This window comes from Maylandia zebra, linkage group LG23 (genome assembly GCF_041146795.1).
Source record: "Maylandia zebra isolate NMK-2024a linkage group LG23, Mzebra_GT3a, whole genome shotgun sequence".
Classification (NCBI taxonomy): domain Eukaryota; kingdom Metazoa; phylum Chordata; class Actinopteri; order Cichliformes; family Cichlidae; genus Maylandia; species Maylandia zebra.
In genome coordinates, this window is record NC_135188.1 from 18,280,477 (window position 1) to 18,299,559 (window position 19,083).

General features: G+C 42.8%; 1 protein-coding gene and 1 long non-coding RNA gene across 8 annotated transcripts in view; both read right to left on the bottom strand.

Moving 5' to 3' along the window:
- Window positions 1–2,481, bottom strand: part of lrrfip1b (leucine rich repeat (in FLII) interacting protein 1b) — a 28,232-nt gene extending 25,751 nt beyond the window's left edge. For 2 of the 7 annotated variants that reach the window (XM_024798737.2, XM_024798735.2), the window contains exon 1: window positions 1,456–2,481. In XM_024798737.2, the coding sequence (XP_024654505.1) occupies window positions 1,456–1,545 (90 nt within the window). In that variant the 5' untranslated portion in view covers window positions 1,546–2,481. The remainder of the gene's footprint in view (window positions 1–1,455) is intronic. The other 5 variants (XM_024798736.2, XM_024798739.2, XM_024798744.2 and 2 more) reach the window with 4 other exon arrangements.
- A 12,883-nt stretch (window positions 2,482–15,364) lies between these two features.
- On the bottom strand, window positions 15,365–16,376 carry LOC143414915 (uncharacterized). The gene is made up of 3 exons (XR_013095519.1): window positions 16,120–16,376; window positions 15,921–16,032; window positions 15,365–15,840 (listed from the first exon to the last, which is right to left on the bottom strand). It is a non-coding gene; the product is annotated as an uncharacterized LOC143414915 (long non-coding RNA).
- Window positions 16,377–19,083: the final 2,707 nt, after the last annotated feature.

Sequence of the window (19,083 nt, forward strand, 5' to 3'; positions counted from 1 at the left end):
TTAGTTGTCTTCATTTCCATTCATCTTCTCTTTTCTAAAACCAAAAATGTGTTACATTTGTAACTACACACCCTGCACTGCGTTTTAAAGTTGGCAGGACATACACAGGGAATATTAACAGAATTACTAACATAACGAAACAAACTAATGCACATGGACGAGACTATGTAGCTTTTCAATTACAGCTGAAGCTGCCACACTTCAAATTTATCATAAAAGAAAACCTAGTGCTGTCAGTGTTAATCTCGTGAAAATGACGTTAACGTTAACGCGGCAAATCTCCGTTAGTGAGTTATCGTGGATCACCTTGTATGTGGGGCTGCACATTATCAACACGTTAGCGCGGTTAGCTAGTTAATGTGTTACCGCCGTCCAACGTCATTTTAACAAGTTACCAATCCAACATTTTGTCCTTCACATCTTCCAAATCCATCAAACTGGCCAGATTAGAGTCCTTGCTGGGCCAATTCTGGTCCCCAGGCCTTACATTTGATACCCCTGAACTATACCATAGGCGTTGCTCCATTATAGTCGAGTAGTACCTAACGTGTGTGGAGTTGTTACATCAAATGACTTCCAGTGAAGTCCTTTGTTTCAAAAATGGCAGTTTTGATTTTTGTTAAGGAGGTGCTCTCGTAACTCATCAAGTGACGTTACTGTGCAGCCAATTGGTGATATGCAGTCTGTTATTTCCAGATCACCTCTGGTCACTATAAACCCAGGTCAAGTACTAAAAGTGTCTGATACCAAGTTCTATCACCTGAAACAGACAGTTTACTAAAAACAGATTATAGTCAGGGCTCAGAGTTAGAAAGCAGTCAATCTGCAACATCAGTCTGAGTTTCCAGCTTGAGCACCCAGGGCGACACACTTTTGTTCTCACATTTTTTCCTCCCAATTATCATCATCATCACAATCATCAGGTCTTTACTACAAACCGCTCAGATGTGACACCAAACGTGACCTGCAGCAGATCTCCTGATTTAATCTCGATTTAGACTCCATACACCATCCACTGATGTCACAGTCAGATGGAAAATATGAGGAACCAAAGATCTACAGATCTGTGACATACTGAAAGTAAAACTGTACAATACTCTGAAGTATCAAACTATTGGAACACAAATTATACTGTAATTTTATCATTTCACTTTCAAATTGAGTAAAAATTTCATGATTTGTTCCTATTATTTTTATGTAAACACATTTTAAAATGTTAATTTTTTAGACGTTACTCAGATATATTAATATTTTACTGTAATAATTTAATGCTTCTGATCTTCTGCTGTGAAATAAAGTCTTGGCCGGGGTCCAGAGGGGCCCCTAAGCAGTGTGCGGCCCTGGGCCCTAAACAGCTGGGACCAGCTGTGATTCACAGAAACGTTTCTCTGATGTCAATTTCTCCCCCTGATCGATCAAATCGACACCAGCGGGTCTATTAATAAACATCCTCACCTCCCGGGCGATCTGGTTCAGTGCATCGTCTTCTCCGGTCAGTTTCTCCCGGTTTGGGATCCTCTTCCGGCCCGGTCCCTGAGTCCCCATGGTTCCGGATGATCCTCAGAGACCCCCCGTGGTCCGGGACATGCGGCTCAAAATAAAAATAAAAAATAAAAAATCCTGAATAAGCCGGATGGAGACTAAAAACTGGTTTTCTTGATGCTAGGCTCCGCTGCAGGCTCCGCTTCTCTCCGGTCGGGTTCCTGGTCCGGCCCGTATCTCATGTCTGCATAGCCCAGGAGGATTTTACCTGGAGCCAAATTATCCACAAAGGCCCCCGTCAGTCCTGAACCTACCCACTTCAAGTTTAGAATGAGATTATCCAAAATAAACCGGGCTATCTTCAAAGAAAAAAGGCGATTGTAATGTGATTCTGCAGTTAGACTCTCCGGGATCAGAGTCCCGCAGTTCGCATCACTCAGAGGTGTACCTGCGCCCGAATTATCCACAAAGGGCCCCTTTAGTCCTCGGTGCACTAACCTGACAGTTGGAACCAATAAAACCCCTGATAAACCCGGGTTTGTGTCAAAACCGGGATCCTGCCCCTGCGGTTTTGCGGTCAGAGGACGTGCGGAGCGGCTTCGGCCGAGATGCCGCAGCAGAGAGCTGAAGTTAGCCGTCTGCCGGCGTCACCACCGGAAAACCTCAGCCGGAAAACCGTAAATATCCCGCATCTGATCCCGCACCCCTCCGCAGGGACTAACCGTCACAGCAGCGTCGGTGAAATAAACGTCAGCTCGTTAATCCGCCATCTTATCGGAGCTCCCGAGGAGAAGGCGCTGCTAACTCCCGGACCCTGATGTACACACGAGACGGGCTGGCAGGTGAGCCGCAGGTGGGCCGTTCCCTAACAGTGAACGCATCACGACACGCCGCAGTGTGACAGGGAGGGGGCTTTTATTGTGGAGGAATCAAACATGCACCGCCGGAAGAGACGCTAGAAAACAAAAGCTGATGAACGATCAGTCAGCTTTATGTGTGTTCAGAAGTGACGTTTCCATGGTGACAGTGCTCATGGACTAAACCTTTAGCTGTCTCATGACGACTTTAAAGTCCGACCTCAGTTGGGGTTTGGGGAGGCAGGGAGAGTCTGGTTACTGAGGGAAACCATGGAAAAATGAAAGAAAGGGACTCCAGGAAGCAGCGTTGACAGGTGACTGATTCTATAAATGTTCCTATTGATAACTGAGCCGAATGTATTTAAATCGGGTTTAACAAACAGGAAGTGTTGAGCTCAGACCTCACAGTGTAAACACATCTGAGACTGTCATTTTTCCACACCGATTTTTCCAACCTCACCACATGCTCTTACTGTTTCACTTAAGCAGGACAGGAAAGAAGCTCTCAATGGGAACAGATTTTCATATTAAGAGCACATTTGAATGGTTTTTTCTTTAATTTGTTGTCAAATTCTGAGAACAGACAGGCTGTTTGGATGCTCCATGCTCCATACTCCAACAGTACTCAATGTATAAAATATTAAAGACATTAAGCATTTCTCATGTTTCTATCAAACACAGCTGCTTTTGAAAACTGATCCAATTAAAGAGACATGAACTTCCATATTGATAAGAACAATACGTACCCCCCAATAATCAGACCCAACCAATATAGCCCCGACAATAAAATTATGAATTATCTTGCATAAATAGGCTTTTGACTTTCTTTACTCATTTCAGGCATTAGCAACAAAATAGTTGCATGCTTAAGCATCTGGGAATTTACCCAGATTTATTTATATTTGTTTATTTATTTAGAGATCTTGACCCCCCCCCCCCCCCCCCCCCCCCCAAATGTTCAGCACAGCTCTGATGTCGCTAACATCTCCTTGAACTTCATTGATGGCGATTTGTGGCCCTCTGCTGGTGAGAAGAAAAACTGCATGATGCCAGTTTAAACTGTGGAAACAGCTTCAAGAAACTCCGAATTTCAAAATAAAATCAGTTGATTTACACTTTTATCTTAAAATAATTGTGTGTGTTCCCAGAAGATGTTGAAGTTGTCAGTGTCTGTGGTCACAGGTGGGAGTAGGAGCAGACGGGTAGATGAGCCTCACAGATTGCTGTAGTGAGCTGAACAGAAGCACAAAGTAGTCTTTAAGAAGCAGAGCTCCTCCTATGTTCTGGTCCAGAAGCTCCACTCACTAGACAGTTCTCCTTTTCTGTTCTTTTCATGACCACTGCTTTCCCACATTCTCATTCTCAATACTGACATCATTACTGTAGTCCAATCATCTTCTCGCCTGCCTTCTTTGAACCAATTAGCCTTCACTTTGCATGGTTTAAATCTGTGCTTTCCATCATTCTTCCTTTAAGACTGTCAGGGACCAAGCAGTAAAGCATAAAGGACACAGGTGGTTTTAATTCAAAAAAAGGGTTTTATTGACCCAAAAATATGAAAATATATTTAACAAAGCCAAACTTAAACAGGCAGACCAATAAAAGAGGTCAACTCAATAGACTAAACTCAAGATAATAATTAACAAAACCTCAAACAAACATATGGTAAACTGACCTCCTGAAATGACACACAGGGGGACTTAAATACTGGTTTAGCTAAACCAAATGACACACACGGGGGAAAACAAGATGGCTGCCATATAACCAACTAATCCAAAACATTTAAACAAACATGAAACACCCCCCAGGCAATGAAGCATGTGGTGCAATCCAATTAGGCTGTCAGTAGTACTTCAGGTCTCCCAGCCCTTTGCCACACCTTTTGCCAGACAGGAGGAGACACCAACCCCCAGGTAACTCAAACAAAGAAAGATGTATTAATATAAAACAGAACTTTGACCTTGCAAGGTTAATACGTGTGCACTAGTGATGGGCAGATGAAGCCCCATGAAGCACTGAAGCTTTTCATCCAATTGGTTCACCCCAACGCGAAGCTTCATGAAGCTTCATTTGCTCTAGCAGGACACCTACTGGACGTAAAAATAATAGCTGGCATGAATTTGAAGAGTGTGGCATTTTGCACACAGCCTGTAAATGTCAACAACAAAAGGAGTGTGTAAAACATGTATATTGTAGTGATGGCAGTATACTGTGTATATTTATAGTGGCAGTATGGGAAATGATTATTTGGAAATGCTTGAAATGGAAATGATCATTTACTGTGAGGTGAGGTGTGGTTGGGGTGTGGACAGTGGTTGTGCTTTTGTAACGTTGAGGTATGAACAGCTACACACTGAGGCTTTGAGCCTCAGTCCTGCCTGTTCACATTTTATTCTGTAAAAACTAAATTTTCACTGCTTTTATGACCTTTTTAGTGGGGAGAACATAGCTAGGATTTAATGATTTAACAAATCTTTTGAATCCTTTGTCCTCCACAATGCTAAATGGCTGGGAGTCCTCAATCACCATGCTGACCAGGTCTTCATCTATTTGAGATTGTTCTCCTGAGGAAAGACAATAAAGATAAAGCACAAATATAAATATCACACACGTAACTTATAACAGTTGTATAATATTGTTATATCATTTAGTAACATTACTGCATCCTATATTATCATTGCATTTGATGGCTCACCTGGTCTTGCTCCACGATCGGTGTCCCCCTTATTCTCATGCAAAGCTCTGTAGTGCCTAAGCATGGATGAGGTGTTGCTGTTATATCCCAGCTCCCTGGCACATAGCAAACACTTCACCTTGTACAAAAGTCAAGACAGCTCAACATAAATTGTATTGCACCATCAGTATCATGAAAATACATCTTCTGTAGAAATTTACATACCTTGTTGGGCGGAATAAGATCAAAATGTTCCCACACAGGGGAGGACATCCTCCTCTTCTTAGCTGGCTCCATTCTCTCCTGACTTTCCTCACTCTCATAAACCTCCATACGGTCTCCAAACTCTCACTAACCGCAACTCTCCATCAAACACCCACATTTTTGAATGAAGTCTGAGGGGTTTATATCGCTGTCATATCTTGCGGCAAAGTTCGAACCACTTCATGAACCAGTCACGTGGTACAGCCGGGCAGCGAGGCTTCGGACGTCATCATTTTCAGCTCCTCCCATAAATGAAGCAAGCCTCGATACGCGCTTCGCGGAAACGCCCCCTCCATTACTCGACACACGCTCCGAAGCCTCGATACAGAACGTCCCATCACTAGTGTGCACGCCATATAAACATTGGAAGGTGTGATGGAAAAATGAATACATTTAATAAAGAAACGATATTGAACAATAAATAGAATATTTTAAAGTAGTGACTGTAAATTAAACTAAAGTGAATCAACAGATGGTGAGGTGTGGAGCTTACCATGTGTGGCATGCCATCACACACCTCCCCTCTTCAGAGGGGAGGTGTGTGATGAGAGAGATAGTCAGCAGTAAGGTTCTCCTTGCCTGGTACGTGGTGGACAGTGAATCGGAATGGCTGTAAGGCCAGGTACCAGCGGGTAATTCGCCCATTTGTGTCCTTCATCTGCTCAAGCCACTGTAGTGCTTTGTGATCAGTTTCCAAGGTGAAGTCTCTTCCCAGTAGATAGTAGTGGAAGGAGTCCAGGGCCCACTTGATCGCTAAGGTCTCCTTCTCTACTGTGGAATACCGAACTTCCCGTGGAAACAGTTTCCGGCTGATGTAAGCCACTGGATGGCGGCCTTCCATGGTTTCCTGAAGGAGGACAGCTCCCAGGCCCCGATCTGAAGCATCAGTCTGTAATATGAACGGTTCATCAAAGTTGGGACTGTACAAAACCGGTTGCTTACTTAGTGACTGTTGTATGTCATGAAATGCTGCCACTGCCTCCTCTGTCCACTGGATGTAATTGGGGGAACGTGATCCCGTCAGGTCTGTGAGCAGAGCTGCCCTGTTGGAGAACTGAGGGATGAAACGATGGTAGAAACCTGCCATGCCCAGAAAGGATCTCAGCTGCTTCCTTGTTTGGGGCAGGGGGGATGATTCCATGGCCTCGATTTTGCTGACTTGTGGCCTGATAACCCCCTTGCCGATGACATGGCCCAGGTATTCTGTCTCAGCAGTGGCGAAAACACACTTTGACGGATTCACTGTCAACCCAGCTGAGTGCAGGTGGTCCAGAACAGTTCGCAGGTGTTCCACATGCTCCTCCCAGGTGTTGCTGTGGATAACAATATCATCCAAGTAAGGAGCAGCAAAGTCAGAGCAGTCATGTAATACCTGATCCATCAGCCGTTGGAAAGTTGCTGGAGCTCCATGTAGTCCAAATGGCAAGACTGTAAATTGGAAAAGCCCCCATGGTGTTCTGAATGCTGTGAACTCTCTGGACCGTTGAGTGAGTGGGACCTGCCAGTAACCCTTACACAGATCTATTGTGGTCAGGTACCTTGCTTTTCCCAGACGTTCAAGTAGATCATCAATTCTTGGTGTCGGGTAGGAGTCAAACATGGATATGGAGTTCAGGTACCTGAAATCAATACAGAACCTCATACTCTCATCCTTTTTGGGTACCAAGACCACAGGGTTGCACCATTCACTCTTAGATCTTTCGATGATCCCTAGGGATAACATCAAATCAATTTCCTTCTTCAATGAAGGCAGCAGACGTTCCGGGATCCTGTAACTTAATCGTCTCACAGAGGCACCTTCTCGTACCACAATATCATGTTCGACAATGTCAGTTCTCCCTGGATTCTCTTGAAAGACTGCTGATTTACAGATTTCTCTCACCTGCTGCTGCTTGTCCTCTGGGAGATGGCTGAGATCATAATCTAGAGAGCCAGCAGGTGGTAGATATTGCTCATCTTCTTCAGGCACTCGCCGTATGAGCATTGCATCCGCCTTGTGTTCAATACGCTCCACCCACTCCTTCAGAAGGTTTATATGCAAGACCTTGCTGGAGCGCAACTGTCCTGGGGTGGACACCTCATATGTGGTGGGTCCCAGCTTCCTCATGACTTCAAATGGCCCCTGCCACTTTGCCAACAATTTGTTGTTGTCACTGGGGAGGAGCACGAGCACCTTTTGTCCTGGCTCAAACGCATGCTGACGAGCAGATTTATCATACCAAGACTTCTGCTGCTGCTGGGCCTCCACCATATGTGATTGAGCAAGTTCACTCATTTTCTCCAACCGTTCTCTCATCTGAATGACATAAGACAAAATGTTCTTGGATTCCTCCTCCGCCTTGTCTCCCTCCCAGATCTCCTTTAACAGAGTTAGAGGGCCACGAACCTCATAACCATACAACAGCTCAAAAGGGGAAAAACCTGTGGAGGCTTGGGGGACTTCCCTATAAGCAAAGAGTAGATATGGCAGCCATTGATCCCAATCGTTACCAAACTTCCTGAGCATCTGTTTCAATGTCTGATTAAACCGTTCTGTCAGCCCATCAGTTTGAGGGTGGTATGGTGAAGTTCTCAGACTCCGGATACCCAACAACTGATAAACTTGCTTTAACAGAGTAGACATGAAGTTAGTGCCTTGATCAGTTAGTATTTCTCGTGGAAACCCAACTCTTGCAAAGAACTGCACTAAACAAAACGCAATGGGCTTGGCCTTTATAGATTTTAAAGGGAACACCTCAGGATATTTTGTGGCATAATCTGTTACAACAAGCATGTAACGATTTCCTGCTTTGCTCCTCTCAACAGGCCCTACAATATCCATTCCAAGACGCTCAAAAGGAGTGCCGATGACAGGGAGAGGTTGGAGTGGAGCTCTATGGGGGATTTTAGCAGATGTTATCTGACACTGTGGGCAACTTTTACAAAACTTTGCTAAGACCGGGCCAGTAGAAATGATGTTTGATGCGAGCTGTGGTCTTGTGTTCACCAAGGTGGCCAGCCCACGGAATAGAATGCCCTAAGGTGAGAATGGCGTTTCTAACCTTCTGGGGAACCACCAGCTGCAGCACCGACCCCTGCTGACGATAGAGAATGTCATTTTGCAAGATGTACTCACTGTTAAGAACCTGCTCTACTCCAGGTTCCTTTTCTTTGGCCTTCCGAAAAAGAAATATTAAAGATTGATCAGATTTTTGGAGTTCAGCAATTTCAGTTGGAATATTAAACCCTAGGGGTGACGGTGTTGGCTCAGCGTCTGTTAGTGTATCCACAGGTGAAAATTTGAATTTCTCCTGCCTTCTTTGTCTGCGGGTCTTCCGTGGCTTCGCCACAGTTGTCTCAAACTCCTCATTAAAAAAAAGGCAGGGCACTCAGGGTCTCAGAGTGGGTACTGACTTGCTTAGCCTGAGCTCTGGTAACAGCTACATTGCACTCCTCAGTCTGCTCAGACTCCAACAAATCAAAAAGCACAGGAAGGTCACGCACTAACACGGCAGAGTAAGGCAAACTGTTCACGACACCCACATTCAGCAGATACATCTGGTCCTGAACTTTAATGTAGATGTCAGCTGTCGGATATCTTTTCTCATCTCCATGGACACAACAGATTGAAATTGTATCACTGGTGCGAACAATATTAGGTGGGGCAAAATCTGAGTGAATAAGAGACTGAGAACTGCCAGAGTCAAGAAGGGCATTGAGTAGAACCCCATTCACTTCAATCTGACTCATTTTGATGGATTTGTCACTCTCCTGCTCAGGATCAGCATTAGAACGAGGGGCAAAGCACATTTGCACCATTTTAGCAGAATTTCTTGGGCACATGGGTTTTGTATGGCCCTCTAATCCACAAAGATAACAAATGAGCTTCTTACCAGAGACCTTTGGTGGTCTAGTGGTAGACTGAGAGGTCTTACTGGTGCTTGTATTTGCTGAATCCAGATGGTTTTGCTGAGGTATCTTCCGGGTGTCCCTCGATGCGTTCCATGCATTATGGCTCCATGCTTGCCCCTTCTTTCTGGCAGCAACAAAAACATCAGCTAACCGAGCCGCTTCCATTGCTGAACCAGGGTTGTGTTCTTTGATCCAAACCTGAAGCTCAGGAGATAACATTCTGAGAAACTGCTCCAAGATTATAGTTTCACCAATGTCATGAATAGTTTTACCCTTTGGCTGGATCCATTTCCCATAAAGCTCCTCCAGTCTCTTCGGAGGCGTGGGTTCGAATCCCACTGCTGCCACCAATTGTCAGGGACCAAGCAGTAAAGCATAAAGGACACAGGTGGTTTTAATTCAAAAAAAGGGTTTTATTGACCCAAAAATATGAAAATATATTTAACAAAGCCAAACTTAAACAGGCAGACCAATAAAAGAGGTCAACTCAATAGACTAAACTCAAGATAATAATTAACAAAACCTCAAACAAACATATGGTAAACTGACCTCCTGAAATGACACACAGGGGGACTTAAATACTGGTTTAGCTAAACCAAATGACACACACGGGGGAAAACAAGATGGCTGCCATATAACCAACTAATCCAAAACATTTAAACAAACATGAAACACCCCCCAGGCAATGAAGCATGTGGTGCAATCCAATTAGGCTGTCAGTAGTACTTCAGGTCTCCCAGCCCTTTGCCACACCTTTTGCCAGACAGGAGGAGACACCAACCCCCAGGTAACTCAAACAAAGAAAGATGTATTAATATAAAACAGAACTTTGACCTTGCAAGGTTAATATGTGTGCACGCCATATAAACATTGGAAGGTGTGATGGAAAAATGAATACATTTAATAAAGAAACGATATTGAACAATAAATAGAATATTTTAAAGTAGTGACTGTAAATTAAACTAAAGTGAATCAACAGGTGGTGAGGTGTGGAGCTTACCATGTGTGGCATGCCATCACAAAGACTCTTCTTTATGCATCCCACCTCCTCCCCATCTCCAACTCAGCCAGAGCTATATTCAAGGTTCAGTCTTCATGTTCACCACCACCAGTGTCCAGACTCCGGAGGGTCCTGTCCTAAATCCTGTCACTGCTGAGATTCTGTTCTGCCTTTGTTCACCAAGTTTTAATTTTAATTTCTTTGATGTTTTACCTTTAGATTGATTTTAAATAAACCCCTAATATAACAGAAAACTCTTGCACCTTGATGCAAATAGCCTAGTGCATGTAAACAGGCATGCTTGGTGCAATACAAATTTAAATATGTAGCATTAGATCTGTTCAGGTTCTCAATTATAAAGGTCATAACAATCTTAAGAGCTGGACTTTAAGTTTGTAATGACGTTTCACCTCTCATCCACAAGGCATAGCATAGCATAGCATCTTTATTTATAATGCACTTTACATCCAACAATGTTGACCAAAGTGCTACAAATATAAAACAGAGAGGAAACAGTTTAAATTACATATAAAATATCTTAAAATTAAAAATAATATAATTAATAATAAACGTATTAAGAGACATCAACAAGTCCTGCTGTGCTAAAAGCCAAGGTAAATAAATATGTTTTAAGACGTGATTTAAAAACAGATAAGGAAGGTGCCTGTCTAACATGTAAAGGCAACTCATTCCACAATTTTGGTGCTGCCAAAGCAAACGCCCGATCCCCTCTGAGCTTACGATTAGTCCTGGGCACGCTCAGGAGGAGCTGGTCTGCCGACCCGAGGGACCGGGAAGGTATGTATGGATGAAGAAGCTCAGAGAGGTACACAGGGGCAGCATTGGACAAACATTTAAAAACAAATAAAAGCAGCTTAAAATGGATCCTAAAATGCACGGACAGCCAATGAAGTGAATATAAAACTGGGGTGATATGCTCGTATCTACGAGTGCCAGTTAAAAGGTGTGCAGTAGCATTCTGGACTAACTGCAGTCGAAAAACAGAAGATCGACTCACCCCAAAATAAAGAGAATTACAGTAATCCAGCCGAACGGTTACAAAAGCGTGGATTACTGTTTCAAATTGCTGTCTCGTAAGAAAGTGCTTAATTTTGGCCAGTTGCCTCAGATGAAAGAAACTAGACCTTACAACCAACCCGATCTGGCTTTCAAGCTTAAGCTCAGGATCCATTTTAAAACCCAGATTAACAATCTCTGGTTTACAGAATGATTTCAGGGATTGCAAATCAACACACGGAACAGCAGTGGAGGCAAGTCTGAACACCATTACTTCAGTTTTAGAATCATTAAAACAAAGAAAGTTTAGCGCCAACCACGACTTGACGTCCTCCAGACATGTTTGTAAACGATTTACAGACGACCCATCTTTCTTTTTAAGAGGAACATAAATCTGGCAGTCATCTGCATAACAGTGAAACGAGAGTCTGTGTTTTCTAAAAATTGAGCCCAATGGAAGTAAATAAAGTGAAAACAGGATAGGGCCCAGAATGGAACCCTGTGGTACTCCATGAGACAACGGAGCACAGGAGGACTCACAGTTTCCTAAGCGAACTGAAAAGGTTCGGTTTGTTAAGTAAGACCTGAACCATTTCAGAGCCACACCTGTTATACCGACACACTGCTCCAAACGTGAGATTAAAATTTCATGGTTTACAGTGTCAAATGCAGCAGTTAAATCGAGTAAAATAAGAATGACACTTTCACCAGAATCACATGATAAAAATATATCATTAAAAATTCTTAAAAGTGCTGATTCAGTGCTATGCATTGCTTTAAAACCAGATTGAAAAATTTCCTGAACATCTTGTGCATTCAAGTATGAGATCAATTGGTCATGTACAATTTTTTCCAAGACTTTAGATAAAAAGGGCAGCTTAGATATTGGTCTAAAGTTCTCAACAGCGTTTGTATCTAGCCCAGGTTTCTTAAGAAGTGGTTGCACAATTGCATCTTTGAAATTCTTTGGAACCACACCTGAAGTAAGGCTGCTATTTAAAATGGTTAAAATAGTTGGACATATGGTAGAAAAAACTTCTTTCAGAAAAAGGGGAGGGATAGGATCATATGGTGAGCCTAAAGGCTTTAAATGATCCACCACCTCCTGTAGCTGAGCAAGAGTAACCGACTCAAACTGTTGAAAGACAGCTGAGCAAATTGGAAGATCAGAGGGGTCAAATGTGGGCAAAATAATCTGCGCCCTAGCCGAGGCTACCTTGTTTATAAAGAAGTGCAGAAACCTTTCACACATTTCAAGTGAAGGCTCAAAACTAAGAGCAGAGGGAGGGCTTAAAATAGTCTCAATTGACTTAAACAATATGTGTGGTTTCTGATAATTCACCATAATAATGTTTGCAAAGTGTTTCCGCTTTGCTTCTTTTATTGTAAGCTGATATAAGGCCCAGCACTCTCTTAAACTTTGTAAAGAGACCTGTAAGTTATCTTTTTTCCATCTCCGCTCAGCCCTACGACATTCACGCCTCGCAGCACGGGTTTCATCGTTCAACCAGGGTTCAAGCTTTGTCTTAGGATGCTTAATTTTTAGAGGGGCAACAATATCCAAGACAGTCTGACAAGTGGTATGAAACCAAAAACTGAGTTCCTCTACGTATTGGAGTGTCTCAGGAATGGAGAACTGATTATAGTAGGTGGAGAACCGTGCTGCCGTGGAAGAATTTAACAAACGAGATGTCTTTGCAGGGACAAGCCCTCTGAATTCATTTCTAGATAAAGAGATGTCAAACAGAACCGGCATATGATCGGAGAAAACAGGATCGGAGACTTTCAGATTAAAAACAGGCAATAAGTGGGCTAAAACCAGATCGAGAGTGTGGCCACACTGTTGCGTGGGTGCAGACACACATCGAACTAAATTAAAAGAATCAGTAAGATTCAAAAAGTCTTTAACCATGGGCTTATCTGGACAGCACACATGAATATTAAAATCCCCAACAATAAGAAAGGAGTCATATTTTATCGTGACTTCAGTTAGAAATGCAGCAAATTCCTTTATAAAGTCTTTACTGTATTTTGGGGCCCTGTATATCATTGTGCACAGTACAGGGGGAGAACAGGCTATTTCAAACAGTAACAGTTCAAAACTGGAAAAATAAAATTCCAATGAAACCTGCTTGCACTTGTAGCAATCTCTGAAGATAGTAGCTACTCCTCCACCTCGACCAGATCTGCGTGGGACATTAAAATAGCAGCAGTCCGAAGGCAAAAGTTCTGCAAAGGCGCTGGAATCACCAGCAGTTATCCACGTCTCAGTTAAGCAGAGAAAGTCCAAGTAGTGTGACAAAAAATATTCCTTAAGGATAAAAGTCTTATTTGATACCGATCTGGCGTTTACCAGGCCAAATTTGGCCGGAGTTGAATAGTCACTAGACTTTGAAGCTCGCGCAACGTAACGCAGGTTTTGCATACTCACTCCGCGCCGCCGTGGACAGGGAGGCAGGGAGCGGCCGGGCGGGAACAGCCCAGAGCCAGCGAGCGGCACCAGACACGCATAGGATGGCCTACGAAGATGCCAGGGAAAAGGGGCGCGACAGGCAACGCCAGGCACAGCACAACCAAACGCCAGACAGGCCTTCAGTTTCACCAATCTCCCACTCCTTTTGCCGCGACGGCGGCCCCGCTTCCGCGGAGACGGCACAGGTACACGGAGCAGGTGAGTAGGAAGCAACGACAGGAGTGGAGGCGGTATTTTGTGTGCATTTCCCAGTCTACACACCGGCGTATTGGGAGATAGTTGGAGATCAAGTAAAACTTGGCGATCATAGACCAGGGCCCTGTTTCAGGAAGCCGGTTTAGAAAACTCAGAGTGAAAAACGATACTCAGGGTTGAGTAACCCCGAACTGTCCAACTCGGAATATTCGGTTTCAGAAAGGCTGATAACAATTAGTTCAGTCAACGCGGAGTTGCTTTAACCCCAAGTGAAGCGTGCGGACGAGGATACATAAAGCCCCGATCAGTGGAGCACAGATTAAGCGAGTCACCATGGAGACGGAGGGAAAGAAGGCACGGTCAATGTATTTTACAGCGCTTGAGGCCGAAATTCTGATGGCAGCATATGCCGATAACATGCAAATTCCACGGAAAAAAGTAACACAGCCACAGCTGCAAAAGAAAGGGAGCATGCATGGCAAAACATAGCCGACAGAGTCAATGCGTGAGTGTTAATATAAACATTGATCTAGGGATTTCCACCCATTTAACACGTTATTTTATCATATGTTATTTTATTTGTTATTTTATACATTTTATTTTGTGATGTGATGTGAGCGCAGGTGCAACCCAACAGGCCCCAAACGTGCCTGGCAGCAAGTAAAAATGAAATATAAAAATATAGACCAAACAGGTAAGGTGTAATTGTATTATGAGCCATAGTGCTTGGTCTGTTTGTCCGATGTAAATCAATTGCAGTTAGAGGCTACATTAATTTTCTTTCTGTAAGCACTTATTGAAATTATCTGAGCACATTACAAGTACATATTTGCTTACTCTGTATGCTCAAATGTGGCCCGTTATAGCCAACAGAAAAAAAGCGGAGGCCCGAAAAACAGGTGGGGGTCCTCCACCACCACCACTCACAGAGGCTGAGCAGTTGGCCCTCAGCCAAAACAATGGGCGCCCTGTGGCCGAAGGCATCTCTGCGGGGACATCCTCTGAGTCAATAACCCCGCAAGACACAAGTGCCTACATAGGGGGTAAATTCAAAATAATACATGATGTGCATACATCCTTTCTTCACAGTCACCTTTGCAGTGCTACTCATTCATTTGATAAACTCTTTACCATAATGGATTATTTTGTAGTGAAGTTATTTTCCTACTGATTTTGCCTTCCCTCAGTCTTGGTTGTCTTTGAGAGCATAATGACAATGAAGTGTAAGGTGATTGGTATGTTTGTTAATTGCCATTTGGTCCCTTGTAAGTTATAAGTGACCTGTATAAACCTCATATTCTATCAGTTGATGGTGATGGTGTACTGCATCTGGTGCAGCCTCCTGTTGAGCCAGACCAACATGCAGTTGTGAGTAATACTCCACAGATTATATGAGTTTACAGTAGAACAGCAATGTTGTCTATTTCTTTACTACAGGAAAATAATGAAGAAACATTGACAGCTGTTACAGAGGAGGAAGCAACAGAGACACTTTATGAGGTTTACATCTTTTAATACTTTGTGTACAGGAAACACAGGCGACCAATAAAGCCAGTTGAACAAAAAATCTGTTTATTCTTCTTTCAACATGTTGAGGTGATGGGTCAAAAGAAATGATTGTGACATATGGTGTCTCTGACTGCTCTTCCATCTTGTATGTCCGTGGGAGGGTCAGGATGTTCATGGTTTGGATCACTGCTGATGTTTGGTTCAGAAGGACAGTGTTCTCCTCTAATTGTGGCAATGTTGTGAAGAATCACACATGCCACAATAATGTCACATGCCCTTTCTGGGGTGACCCTGAGTCCTTGCAGGCACTGGAACAGGGCCTTAAGCATTCCGATAGTCATTTCAACTCTGGCTCTTGTCCTGCAATGAGCCAGATTATATCGCTGCTGTGGGCCCGGTTCAGGGTCAGGGTAAGGGGTAAGCAAATAGAGTAAACATGGATACCCCCTATCACCAAGCAAGTAGCCAGTGAACTCTCCTAAGACAGAAGGATACACTTCAGTTCAAATGTCCCTGAAGCAATTGGTCTTTATATATTTTAAAGTATTCTCAACTCACCATGTCCAAATTTTGTGCTCAGTGTACATTCACGGAATATTTGTGAGTCATGGACAGAGCCTGGCCACTTGGCTTCCACATTTGTGATAATGTTGGCAGCATCACATATGATCTTCACAGTGCAGAGAACACAAATTAGCATCCATTACTATAATGAAATAATTTGTTAGTTTGAAATGCTACAGGGAACTATATGTACCTGTACATTAATGCTGTGGAAAGACTTCCTGTTCACATAGTCTCCTTCATTTACTGAAGGAGCAATGATTGGAATGTGAGTGCCATCTGTACAGCCAATCACGCCTGGGAACCCTGAAAATAAATGTAAAATTTAAGTAGTAGTCCAAGTATCACCACATCATAAATTAAGTTTTGGTCATCCTGATACCTGCAATTTTGTGGCATCCCTCTTTGATAAATCTTGTGGGTCTATGACCGGGGAAACACCACAAACGAGTACAGGAGACGTTTCAGTGCAACTGTAACATTCCTGACTGCCCGACAGACGGTAGCCTTGGAAACGTGCTCAGCGTCACCAATATTATACAGAAAGCTCCCGTTTGCAAAAAACCGAAGTGCAATACAAATAATATGTACAGAACTGAGAGCATGTCCGCGATGTGTCACATGCGTAATATATGGCCTGAGGATGTTATTCAAATAAATTATAGATTGTGCTGAGAAACGGTAACGTTCACACAGAAAATCATCAGGAAATGATAAAATGTCCAAACGCGCTCTGATCACTCTCTCCCGGCGGAGAGCTCTGCGGAGAATTTGGGCTTCACGATCTACTGGCTCTTCAAGGACGGGGCACGCCATGTCCGACACTTCCTACTGTCAGGTTTCCGACAAAGGGGTGGAGACAGTCAGGGTTAGTTGTAGTAAACCTGCTAGGGGGCAGGTTAGCTTCACGGAGTGTGTCGTCATAGTAACTCACTCAGGCTTCAGCTGAACTCGCTTTGTGAAACCGAAAACCCAGAGTTTTCGTTAACTCAGGGTATACTTACTCAGTTTTTCCACTAAACCGGCTTCCTGAAACAGGGCCCAGCAGGGAGTCGACATCATAACAAAATAAAAACATTAAAACAGAAACGTGGAGGAACAGACGGCAAGCCATACACATTGGCGCCATCTTTACCCTGTTACTCACAGTGAATGCTCACTGTGAGCTCCGGCAGACGTCCCCTTCTTTTTTAAAGTTCTTAAGACAAAGCACTATACTATGAACAGCAAGACATCTCCAACAGAAAGAAGCTAAAGGAAGGGCAGACATCTGCCTTGAATGGTTAAAGGGTGAGAAAAAAGAAGAGACAAAAGTGGAGAGACCACACAGCAAATCCAGCACGTCCAAATTAACACTGTCGGATTTGATTTCAACACTATTAAAGTGTCTATATGGGTCCACACCAGAGAGTGTTAATTTAACTCTTGTTGGAGAGTTGGTACGTTAACTCTGATTTAGTGTTAAACACCAAATCTGTCTGGAGTTGATAATTTAACACTTGGTGTTAAGAGTTTATATATTAACTCTCAAAGAGTATTTTAGTTTAACTGCGTAAGAGTTATCTTCTAATTCATTCTAAAAAGCGGGAATTTTACTGTTCTGAACTTCTAGAAATTTCTTTTGGAAATAAACATTTACTAAAAAGATGCAATGGTTTTTGAAAAACATTCTGAACTGTGCAGCACAATTTCAAAACATTTTCTGAAAGATGTAACAGTGTACATGTTCTCACTTTCATTAGAATTTTGTTTATCAAAAGGTCTGACATAGGTGAGGTGGTAAATGCAAATAACAGCATTCTCATCACTTATTTCTTCAATACAATATGCATGTCCTTTATTCATCACTTTGTGGAACTTCAACGCACTTCTGCTCTCCCCCATATTCCATCTTCACAAGCATATCCTATGTGGAGATTGAAAACAACTTAGTTGACACTAATTAATGGCACAAATAATCCAGTAAACAATTGCAGCACAGAAAAAAAAAAGGAATCCTCTTTGAGCCATTACTTGTGTAAAGTATTTTCCCAAAAGACAAGAACACAGGCAACAGGTAATACTGAACTAAATGTAAAACCTCAACCTTTTTAATTTTTACCTAAACCGTGTGCACAAAACTCTGGAGGGATCTATGCTAACGTCGAATCCAGTCAGTACGCCTGCTACTGCTGTTTGCTCGTTTTGTTTTATAGGAGATCATTTTCAGGCTTCAAGTAGAACCATTATACCAACATTTCACATTCTAGACATTGTTTTAGGTGTATTTGACCAAAAGTTTGACTGAAAATTCACATGCAACCTTTTTTTCAAGGCTGCAAACAATACCTTTCAGCTAGCTAAAACAGAATATTATGCTATCGCCGAGCAGCATGGCTAATGCCTTTCACACAGCTTTGTCTCAACTCCAAAGAGCCACAGAAGTAAAAGCTAATAATAATAATTGAAACAATCTTTGAAAAAAATGACTTACCAAGCATGGCAAACAACTCAAATATGTAGAGCAAAATGTTCTGAAACGGCTTCACTTCAGCTTCGATTGGAGCCTATGGTGCTGGGGGCGGAGTCTGTGAATTTACTCTGTTGGTGTCATAGCCCCTCTAGGAGTTCAGAGTTAAGAGATCAAGAGTTAATGTTTCCATTGTAACACCTCCAGATTTGACATAGAAACACTCATTTTTAACACTTGATTTTAACTACTATCACTTTACACCTCAGAGTTACATTAAAAGAATGTGACTCTACTTAGAGTAAAATTAACTCTACTTTTGCAAGAAGACTATTAACACCAAAACATTTAACACTTTTGAATTTGCTGTGCAGGAACAACAAATGGGAGAAAAGTGAGACGAATACAGAGAAAGATGAATGAAGATCAGGAGTGATATGCAGTAGTAGTGTGTAAATGCATGGAAAGTGAGAAGAAGTAAGTGAAGTAAAAAAAAATGCTCAGGGCATGAGAAAGCCCAAATCAATGACAGCCTATCTAAGGGATGGTTCAGGCTCGCCTCATTAACTGGGAAGTGGTGACAAAGGAGAACAGCCTGATACCTGAAGGCTTTTAACCAAATTGGAAACTGCCAGATAAATATAATTCATACTAATCCCATGCTTTTTCTTAGGCCAAGGAAGGGAGCACCAACTAAATGGACTGATT